This window comes from Python bivittatus, unplaced genomic scaffold (genome assembly GCF_059951505.1).
Source record: "Python bivittatus isolate LINGU-HERP-01145 unplaced genomic scaffold, Pbiv_v1 ctg000350_np1212, whole genome shotgun sequence".
Classification (NCBI taxonomy): Eukaryota; Metazoa; Chordata; class Lepidosauria; order Squamata; family Pythonidae; genus Python; species Python bivittatus.
Window position 1 is genome coordinate 22,310,297 of NW_028277074.1, and position 11,658 is coordinate 22,321,954.

Here is an 11,658-nt window from a genome sequence, read left to right on the forward strand (position 1 = left end):
AAATTGCCAAGAAGAGAACCCAAAGCCAAGAAAGACAAAAATCTCAGGAAGGAACTTAACAAAGAGTTTCAGAGAGCTGTTAGAAAAGACAAGCAGCAGCATTACAACAACTTCTATACAAGATGAGAAAGATAGAAATAGACATGGAAAAACAAAGAATGTCTTCCAAAAGATCTCTGAACTCAAAAGAAAGTTCCAAGTTCAAATTGGTAAGCTAAAGACACCAACGGACAGATAGTAACTGATTCAAAGATCAAACAAAGATACATTTTAACAGTAAAGATGTCAAAATCCAAGATACCTTAGAACAGATTCTCTAGTGTTAGGGAACTTCTAGTACTGGAAGATGAAATTAGGTCAGTTTTCCAGACATTATTGCATTATTGCTGATTCATGCTAGATAATTGAGAAAGCCAAAGAATACAAAAAGGAAGTCAATATGTGCTTCATTGATTATAGAAGAGCCTTTGATTGTGTCAATCATGTCAAGTGTGGAATGTGCTTAGAAAAATGGGAATCCTAGAACATCTCATTGTTCTCATGAGAAACTTATAAACAGGTCAGGAAGCAACAGTATGGACAGAACATGGTGAAACAGACTGGCTCCAGGTTGGCAAAGGATAAGACAAGGCTCCCCTTATTTATTCAACCTATATGCTGAATATATATTAAGGAAAACTGGATTGGAAGAAGATGAGCATTTTTGATGGCCAAAAATGTAAAGGATCTATTTACAAGCTCTAGTAATAAAGTCAAGGAGCAGAGTGAAAAAATGGAGCTAAAATGAAATATAAAGAACATCAAACTAATGAGAACAGGTACACCAACCAGCCATGGAACTGATGATGAAGATATCAAAGTGGTAGATAGCTTCTGCCTTCTAGGATCAATCATCAACAGTAAAGGAACAAGCAGGCAAGAAATACGCCACTTGGTAGAGTAGCCACGAAGACCTTGGAAAAGATATTCAAATGGTGTGATTGGTCTATTTCTCCAAAGATCAGAATATTACAGAATGTTATTTCCTGTAACACAAGGAAGTGAAAGTTGGACTTTGAAGAAGCAGGATAGGAAGAGTATTGATGTTTTTGAACTTTGGTTTGGAGAAGACTCCTGAGAATAGTGTGGACAGCCAAGAAAACAAACAAATGGATCATCGAACAAATCAACCCAGACTTTTTACTGGGGGCACAAATGGCCAGACTCAAATTATCCTACTTTGAATATATTATGTGAAGACCTGATTCTCTAGAGAAAGCTCTAATGCTGGAAAAGGTAGAAGGAAAGAGAACAGCCAGCAGCAAGGTGGATGGACTCAGTCACAGTGGCAATGGGTGCACCATTGGAAGAACTGAAGCACCAGTTTAGGGTGCATCATGGAGAAAATTGATGTGGTCACTAAGAGTTGATACTGACTTGATGGCATATAATTGATCAAATTTTTAAAGTAAACTTGGCAAAGTATCTCACAGAGCTGATCTCTGAAGTTATATTATTTTGCCACAATGTCTAATCTTTATACCAACATAAAAACATTTTACTCTGTTAAAATAATATTGCTATTGCTAACAGACACTGGTGTATACTGCATAAGACCTTTTTGATGCAGAATTTTTTTTTTGGTTATATAACTTAAATTTTTCCCCAACTTTATTTCAAGAATTTGATTATTGTAGAATTTTTCTTCTTTTTTCAAACAGTAGATAATTCTACATACAACAGCTCATTGGAAGACAAGTTACACAATATACTCACACAATGTGACACTAGACAATCTCTTTCCTTAATCTCTGCATGTGCTACAAAAATACATTAGTCTATCAATCTTGCAGAAAGATTTAGTTTGGATGAAGGAGACATTAAGAATCTGTTTAGCTGGGGGGGGGGGGTGTCTGTATTTACCAATAACGATTCTGCAAGATGGAACCCACTTTCAATCCCTGGTGCTATGAGATTTAAGCGCCTGGAATCTAATTCTGAAATAGAGGATATACCTTCCTTCCAGTGCATAGTATATATGATTTTCTTTTTCTTTGAGAAGGATTTAAGGATTTAAAAATCTGTTATATAGTAAACCTCTACAGAATTCTGCTATTTCAGCAGGGCTCATTCCCAGGCAAGTTTTATAGTATTATAAATATAATTCTAATCACATTTTTCTGAATAAACATATGTATGGCTGTGTTGCTTGATTTTTAGAGTTTTCATAGTGCAATCCTATACATATGACATGTTTCAACTCAATTGAAACATTCACTGAATTCAAGGAAGCTTGCTTATCAATAATAGGATGACAGCTGCGTTCTCTTACTGTCTTACATAGTGTTACTTTGCTGCCTTTGGCAATCATGATGTGCTTTCGCTGGGGAAAGGATATGGGGTGAGAGAGCTATGAGGATCTCTTATCTAGTTCTTACAGTTTTAAAAGTCCTTTTTATAGTCAGAAGAGCACTCTCTGAATTGCATAAAACCATGATACCTGAATGTAAGCTTTATACTCAGGAATAAATCTCGGACTGCAACGATAGAGTTAACTGTATGGAAGGCTTCAACCAGTAGAATTGCAAAAAGAATGCTGGACTGCAGTTTCAAAACAAGCCTCCTTAATTCTTAGTCTGCTATTAGCTTTAGAAGAGAGGCAAGCAAGGGATCAAACTTACTCTGATACTCACTAGTTCTCTACTCAAGAACTTCTGGTGTTACATCACGTGCACAGTTTTGTAGTGATATGTTTCCTTTTTCTCTCTTTGACAACAAACAAGATTCTCATTTGAACCAAAATAAGCACAAATCCTGCTTATTTCATAGCAGAAATTGTGAGAATGAAGGGGAGAGAAATACTGTTCAATCTTATTAGGTCACGCATGAACAAAATGACAAAAGCAAGATTAATATATTTACATTGAGCTGCAGTATTTCTATAAAAATCCTAACCCCTTATGTTTCTATTAATTAAATGGTTCTCTGCCACCTTTTAAAAACTATTTTCAGAGACCAAAGGCCAAATTCCAATTTGCTATAAAAAGTAATGATAGTCACTGCACTGCTGTGGTTCAGCAACGATATATATGAATTGTGACATCAAGACACCACAACTGAAGAAATAGCACCAGATGGGTGAAAATAGTTCATAACTGCGCTAATCTGTTCAGTGGTACATTATTCTTCAGACTAAATGAGACTGAAATCTAATAAATATAAAAAACACAATCAGAAGAGTTATATCTTTACGTCATGAGTGTGTGTTAAGGAAAAGGATGGCCATCTGAGCAAACAGTTTAACATCAACCCTAAACAATGCAAGATTCAGTAGATATAAACATATAAAACTATTTGCACAATCAACACATTTATTGATTCATTGACATTAAAAATAAGGTGGAATGTGGATGAGAGATGACAAATAGATTAACAAATGAACTCAAACTTGAGTTGACTCCCTCCTCGAATCCACTTCATGTGTTATAGTACTCTCTTCCAGTATTTAAGGTTGCCTTAAGTGTAAGCCTGAAATATGTGCTTTAAAATGTTAAGAGCTCTTGGTTGTTTATATAAATGTGACACAACTGACCCCTACTGGCTCCAGATATTGTTACTGGACTAAAATTGTGTTATTCATTCATATTGCAGTAAAATGCAATATATTTTTGACAACAGTGCTTCACTGATAAAAATGTCATCCCATTTATAACTGATACTAAGGGTACAGTAGGTGGAATTTATCAGTGCAGCTGAGTGGAAGAAAGAAAATAAAGACTATCTATACTCACTTACCTGGAAGTAAATCTCAGTTTACAAATTTAGTTCTAAGGAGACATTTACACAATAGTAATTATGTGATGTTTTAGCAGGGGATTAGTATTTTAGAGATTTGATACAAATGATGTGGTGCCATAAAATGAATTGTAAGGAAAAATTCTGATTTCCATAGATAATTTAGGATATTATCTTACACATTTTAGGATGAGAATGTGTCACTGCAAATCCCAACAGAAAACCTTTCACAACAGTTTGAAATAAAAGCACATATCCTATTAAAATATCACATAACTATATTTAAAAGCGTCCCTGTCTAAATTTCATTCTTCTGGTTCCTCCAAATTACTTGTAATGCAGCATATGTATTAACAGTTTTGTCAAAAATCAATGAAGTATGGCCTTGTATGTCCAAGAAGTACAGCCCCTTGGAAATACTTCTACTCATCTTTCATTACTTTTGTTTTCAAACACAATCAGTGAGATTAATAGTGGAATCCTATATATATTCAGATGTTCCACTGAATAGGCAAAACTTGTCTCAACATGCCATTTAGACACTGTTTATCCATATGCCTTGCTAATAAATCTGTATCACTAACTCCATTATAGAGAAAGAAATGTTTCCTAATACTGTGGAAGAATAGGAGATGCAAAAGATGATTTCAGCATGTTTAATATTAACCACACCTTAAGAGCCACCAAGTCACTAGTGATCAATATAGTATTCTACTTCTTACTCTGCAATCATATGAATGAAAGGACGGTAAAAATATGTGCTTTGCTTAAGGTTTAAAGTATTCTTTCCATGGTTTTGGTTATCCATGCAATAGGCGCCCGGAGTTACTTTGCATACTGCGCTTATAGGAAGGAGACATGTTTGCTTGATCAAATTCCTTCAAATGAAGTTCGAGAGTAAGCTTTGGCATAAAAGGGCCAAAGAGGTGGTCCCTTCGTCCCGTAGCCGAGAAAAAGCCCTTCATGGGATTCTGGCAAAGGTTGCCGCAGAACTGAACAGGTGAGCTTTGCAGCAGTTAACTCAGATCACTGCATTCCAGATGTGCTGCGTTCCTGTTCTTATCTGCAGGAGCGAGTCCTGATGCCTGCGAGAGGACAAACGCTGTCGTCCGACCCAGCCAGACTAGCGAGCGCCTGGCTTTTCCTTTGCCGGCGACTCGGGGCTCAAGTCCGGGCGAAGGAAGGAAGGAAGGAAGGAAGGAAGGAAGGAAGGAAGGATCCGAGACGGCTCCGTCCTCCTCCTCCTCCTCCTCCTCCTCCTCCTCCCGCAGAGGCCAAACCCTTTGCGTTTACTAGGCTGGCGAGCGGTTACTCACAAAGGCCGAGCCCATCGCCGCTCGCCGGACGGCTCGTTTTGCGCCCCATTCTCGCTCTCACGGTACCCCACCCGGTTCTGGCGCGGGTTTGGGGGAAAAAGAAAGGGAGGATGAGTGGAGGAGCCTCGGCAGCGCAGCGCAGGGCGGCGGCGGCGGCGGCAGGCAAGCCCATCCGCTCCACGCAGGGAGGCAGCGGACTGCCTGGGTCGGGCCGGGCCGGGGATCCGGGAGCGGCTCCGCCGGGTTTTGCCTCGGACCCGCCTCACCCTTTCACAGTGCGTGCGGCCGCCGCCGGCTCCTGCCTGTAACAAAGAACAGGCGGCGTGGAGGAGACGAGCGGGACGGAGGGGAGGGAGGAGCAGGCGGCAGCACGGGCGGACGAGAGACCCCACCGCGCCGCCGTGGACAACTCTACGGGTGGAAGAGGGCTCACCGGCACTGGGTCCCGCACACGGGGCAAAGAGCAGTTCCTGGCAATAAGGGAAAGACGCGGAGCAAGGCGGGGGCTTGGCATTACCTGTTTTTGGAATGTTGATGCCCGGATCGAGTCCGGACTCCAGGTTCCGATCCGAGCCGGAAGCACGCGCCACCGGAAGCTAATGGGTGACGTGGCGCAAAGCACCATGGGAATTGTAGTTTAGAGTGGGGTAAGGTCCCGGGGAGCGGCGGTGGCGGGGAGGAAATGCTGAGAATGCAGTGTTTGGGTTGCTCGAACTAGATAGATGGAAAAGCTGACAGCTGTCAGCCGAATGATTGGCAGCACAGAAGGGAAGGGGGCGAATTTCTGCCATAGTAGCCGCTGTATGGACATTAAATAATGGTTCGCTTACAGCCATTCCATATTGGAGCCCGGGAGAAATTAACAGAGTACGAAGGCACAGACTTGGTAATAGATGTGGATTACCTAAAAGCAGTAGAATGAATAAAATCTGATTACATCCAACTTTTGAACAAGCACATTAATGCGGTGCAGCTGGCCTGTGTCAAGACAGCTCCTTCGGATTACCAGCGAACGTCAACTGTCACCGGTGACTTGATTTTTAAAATACTAGAGTACGTCTTGAGTGGCATTCAGAATGGAGCTGTAGTAGAACTTGATTAGGTATGGCTTTCGGTTACATTTCTGTACTTAAGATATAAATCAAATGAATAAAGAAACTCCAGTAAAACTTACTACACGAATGCGTTGGGTGTCTCAGTGTGACCCTGGGGCAGTATTTCACTTCCATATTGAGGGCTCATCTTTATCACTGCCAACCATAGGACAAAGGCATCCCACTATTTTTAGGGGACCTGTCCTCAGTAAGGCAACTTTTTATCCCCAGTCCATTGTGGAGGCAGCCTTGTCTATAGCTGTTCCCGTTTGAAAGCAGACTTTTCTGTTTTCTCCCAACACAAGCCTTGATGTATGAACAAACACCTACAATACAGTACACCTGATACACAATCTTGGTGATGGTCAGGGGCTGGTATCTGATGAGTTCCTACTGGCCAGTTGAGGCTACTGGGGGGGAGCTCCCCTCTGATCACTGAGGTCCATCTTCTGTGTCCATTTCAACTTGGAGGCTGCAGGAGAAACAACATCTGGCTTCCACAGAAGCATCTGCCCCGTAATATTTGATCTGCACTTCATCATTCTGCTCCTTATATACACCAGCACACACCAATCTTCTGGAAGGCCATCAAATCTGTTATTAAATGTGTCCAATGATCTTTGGAAAGACTAACCCTTCTATCAAAAAATAAATGTTTTAAAAAAGGATTTATGACTGAATTTGGTTGGTTTAAATTCAATTTATGGTTGAATTTAAACTGGAGAGAGCTCTATTGCTGGTTCTGTCTGAAATTAGCAAGTTTTTCTTCCAACAAAGAGTTTTGCAGAGCTGTGTTTTGTACTGTTTTTATTACTTTGAGAAGAAGAACACCATTTTACATATTCTATGGGCTATTTCCAGGTGCTGCAGATTGGCCATTCATAGTCAGCACCATCACACTCTTGCAGGGCTTACCAGTCTGGTATATTTGGGATCTGAGATGAAATTGTCAAGAATTCTGCCAGTTCTCCTGCTAGCCCAAGAATGGTAAACCCCTACCCAAAAATAGCCCAACTGACAGTGTGATAGGGTGGAGGACAGGCTAGGATGAAGTGAGAGGTACCTCTCTGTCAGCCTTACCAGGTAGACCAGACAGAAAACATGAGATAAACTAATTCTACTTTATTGTAAAACTACATTAACAGAATCTTGCAAGTCTGAAAGTACAATTCTCCTGCCTTCACCTATACAGCCCGAGAACTGTAAGTTCCCTTCTGAGCCTCTTGATCCATCCACTATGCAGCTGCGGGCCATGCTGTCTCTTATCTAACCATTCCCTAAGCAGCATCTCTTCCCCCCACCCCTCAAGGTCTTTTCTACATACCATTACACTCTCACAATGTGTCATGCCAGCTTCCTCCTGCTTCACCCCAGCTCATCCTCTGCTCTGCCATTTGGTCAAAGACCAGTTACTTTTAAACCCATGTTCAGAAAAAAAGACTTGGCATGGATTAATGGCATGGAGCATTTTCACACTTGTGACCTATCACTCGGCTTTAAGAAAAGCAATTTTTCTCCCCCTGCTTGCTGGTGACGCTAGGTAGATAGAGAAATAAAGCTAGGAGAATCTACCAATCATTGTCCTTAAATTGCCCCTCAGCAAAACTGTAAAGAGGAGACCATCCACAAGCCTCATTACTGCAGCAGATTACAGCATGTCCATCAGAGCAGCTCATATCATGCTGGCAAATTTTTCTGCCAGCTCAGGTCGTGGAGGAATGAATGCAGTCATGAGGAAGAACCCTGGACTATCTTTGAATAGGCTGATCTGGCTGACTGAGTATGTTTTGGTGTAGGAACATCCCAAGAGGATATTGTAATATTATAAAAGCTGTTACATAGTTACAGCCTAATAATTCTCTCTTTACAAAAACCTACAAAGTTTTCTGTTGCTGTTACAGAGGAAAATTGTCGGGAGAGGCTTCACTGCAATCCTTTCAAACTTGGCATCTGCTAAATGCACTAGATTAGAACTCCCCTTATTCCCAATCAAGCCCTGCCAATTGGGGCCCCTGCCCATTCCTTAAGCCAAACTGCTTGTTCTATTTTTATTGATACATAGATCGCTATTTACAAAATTTGATATTTCAGACACGCCACATTAGACTTTCCAATACTAGTTTCAGATCCTATCCTGTAGGGGAAAGATACATTAAGAAAATAATCTGCAGGAATTAAAACAATTTTATTAATATTCTTTGATCAGGTCTAAATTTTCATTGCCTTTCTTTAACCTTGTGAGACTTAAACATTTCACTCTGGGGATCTTCCACAGAAGCACTCTGCATCCATTTAAAAGCAACTTTGGCCCAGCCTGATACCACAATAGCTGACCTGTTTTATTTTGGGCTTAGATGAGATTTATTTGAAAACAGTAAGACTCACATTTTTGTTGAAATGTTGCCATTCTGTACAGTTTACAGACAGCTCTTTCCCTATTTATGGGAACTCCTATCTACTCTCCCAACTACTACTTTCTGCACAGGACCAGACAAATACCTAGAGCTTAAAATAGGGATGTGCATAGCCTTGGGCAGGGGGTGGGGGGTGGAATCATTTCCTTTTGAGTGGAATGAGGGAATCTTTGTTCTCCCACAAAAGAGAGGGAACGATTCTTTCACCTTTAGCATTTCTATATTAGAAGAGAAAGCAATTGCAGATTGTTTTCCAACTAGGGTGGTGCACATGCTGAAAATAATTTGAAATAAATACTTTGGACTTCATGCTAGTGTAGCACCTCTCTGCTATCATAATGATCTTTTTGAATATCCTTGAGAAACAGGAGGATGAGCCACAGACTAGGCAATGGTCAGATAAGAGGCAGCTCAGCCCACGGAAGGAATGGGACCATGGCAAACGTCTCAGAATGGACCCTCCCTAGTTTCTTGGACTGTAAAGGTGGGGGGGGGGGAGAGAGAGATGTACATTCAGACTTGCACGATTCTGTTATTGCAACCTTACAATAAAGGTAGTGTTAATACTCATGGTTGGTGCTTCTTGTCTGGACTACCTTGTAGGACTGACAGCTATTCATTAAAGCATGCACATCTTTTTTTTCAGGCTTCTGCGCTTGCCTGAAAAAAAGTGCTCTACTTTAAGAGCCATATTAAGATTAATGAATGAATTCCTTAAAGCAGCAACTTTTTTTTTTCTGACACCCACAGAAGTCTGAAAGATTTGGCCTGTTTAATATATAGCAAACAACTGAAGCAAGCATGCATGGCCCTACTTCCAGCTGCTTTTAAGAAATAATGTAAAAGCAGAAGTTTTCAATAAAATAGCATTATTTAAAATAATATACAATGTTTCCCACATTAGGGATTACCAACAGTGGTGTACTTAAAATATTTGCAGCAGTGATTAAATCTCCAAATCTTATCAAAGAATCAATGTTACCGGAAACAATATAAAGTTCTTTGTCAATAGGCTAGTTTCCTGGTATAAATGCTAAGCTTCTCTTAGATATGAAAAGGAGACTTTCCAATTATCGTCCATGCTCAGCCTAAAAACTGTTGGAGGGCAGAATGTAAATCAGGAAAATAGTAAATGTGGAATCTGGCATACAGTATTCCTACTTCTCTCTCAGCATTTAAATCAAATGCCAAATTCTTCATAGCTGTTTTAAAGGACAAAGGTAAACACAGGTAAATTAACAAATCATCAAACCTGCTTAATCTATTTCAGATCCCATTGCAAAAATATTCAGTGGTTGCTTCCTTTCTTCTGAGTTGATGATTCACCAAGTAAATAACAGTTTCCATTATATATGTTTTTTTTATAAAATCCAGCTTTTAGTGCATATCCTTTGCATCCTTCTAACAGTGTAGAAACAGTAGGGCCACAGGACAATAGATGCAAATGCCACTGCATTTAAACTGAGCCCTTTACCCTGTGGAAGGATCTTTCCTCCATCAGTTCTAATATGGTCCTTACCACTTAGTACCTCCAACTCTTCAACTTGACTTTCCCTCCGTGGTATCATACAGGTAGTCCTTGGGTTACAACAGCAATTGGGACTGGGATTGCCATTGCTAAGCAATACGGTCGTAAAGCGCAACATCATGTGATCATATCGCTTAGCGATGACAATCCCGGCAAGACACATAGGTCATTAAGTGGGAAGCGGCGGGAGTCCCAGGAGCACAGGAATGCTGGGGAGAAGCCCTGAGAGAGCTGGAACAGGCTACATGTGAGTTGGGGGAAGCCGGGGGAGGGCTTGGGAGAGCTGCTGCAGGTCGTGTATGAGCACAGGAAGCTTGGGGGGGTGGATGGTCCAGTGCAAGTGCAGGAAGCCCAGCGGGACTTACCAGAGTGACTTGCAACCTTGCCTGCCAGCTTCCCCACTGATTTTGCTTGAGCAAAGGCAGCAGGGAAGGTCACAAATGGAATTAAGTGTGAGCTGGTTGCCAAGTGCCCAAATTGTGACCACATGACCGCAGGGGAGCTGTGATGGCCACAACTTTGAGGACAGGTTATAAGTACCACTCGTTCAGCACCATTGCAACTTTGAACGGTCACTGAATGAGTGGTGGTAAGCGAGGATTACCTGTATTGTATCTGAGACAGAAGAAAAAAATCATTCTTCTTACAGATTTCCTTCAAGGTTAGATAGCTGATGCACATTTTAGGATAACTTATAAGGTTATGTAGGTCTTCCCCTTTCTCAATTTTGCTTAAAGTACAACCAATATCAAGTCAGCTTTTCACAAAATAAAAATCCTACTTCTAAAGGAATACGGATGCTTAAAATGGTAGAATGAAAAATATATTGGAATATATTGATATATCATGCAATACAGATTTTCTTCTTTAACAATTGCAATGAAATGACTCCTAGCTTCTACTGCTGAAATGGAGAGCTTGGAGTTAGTAGGATTTTGTAGCGAAAGACTGAGCCAGATTTAGTTCCAATATGCAAAATAAATTATTTTAAATTCTAAGCATAATGCCTCTTTGCATCATGATACTACTATAGATGAGATTCTAAGATTAATAATAACACAAAAATAGATTTCAGAAGTCTGGTTTCTTCTTATTCTTAATCTAAAACACCCATCACTGAATGAATTCAACTACTATAGATGCACCCCACAATTTTAGGGTTTATCTTTGAAATCAGACCATAATCATATCATCATAGTTAATGGGAGAGAAGATGTGCTGCTATAGAATGTTGCTCGATTTCATGCTGCATTGAAAAAGTAGCTTTATCAATAATAAATGTTAATAAGTAGAGTGATTAATATTCTATTGCATGTGTTGCAATAGTATGTTCCCCATGTGTAAAGTTAGAAGACTTTAAACTTCTGACTCTATTCCAGGGTGCCTATGCTATGGTTATGATCCATATAAATCTCATAAAAGCATTCAAAAATCTAACCAGGAGACATGTGGAAAGAAGAGAATTGCACTTTGCCTGAGTGCCATAAAAAATCCTACATTTTCTTTCCATGCATGCAACTTGAAGTGTCACC

The 11,658-nt window shown here is 40.5% G+C and overlaps 1 protein-coding gene across 3 annotated transcripts in view; it reads right to left on the reverse strand.

Annotated features, from left to right (window-relative positions):
• The window catches only part of PRDM15 (PR/SET domain 15), a 54,433-nt gene extending 48,739 nt beyond the window's left edge, over positions 1-5,694 (reverse strand). For 2 of the 3 annotated variants that reach the window (XM_088144700.1, XM_015888427.3), the window contains exon 1: positions 5,608-5,694. Coding sequence is in view for 1 of the 3 variants with exons in the window: in XM_088144701.1 (XP_088000827.1) it covers positions 5,091-5,105 (15 nt within the window). In the remaining 2 variants the exon portion in view is untranslated. Of the gene's footprint in view, positions 1-5,090; positions 5,320-5,607 lie in introns of those variants that run through there. The other variant, XM_088144701.1, reaches the window with a different exon arrangement.
• Positions 5,695-11,658: the final 5,964 nt, after the last annotated feature.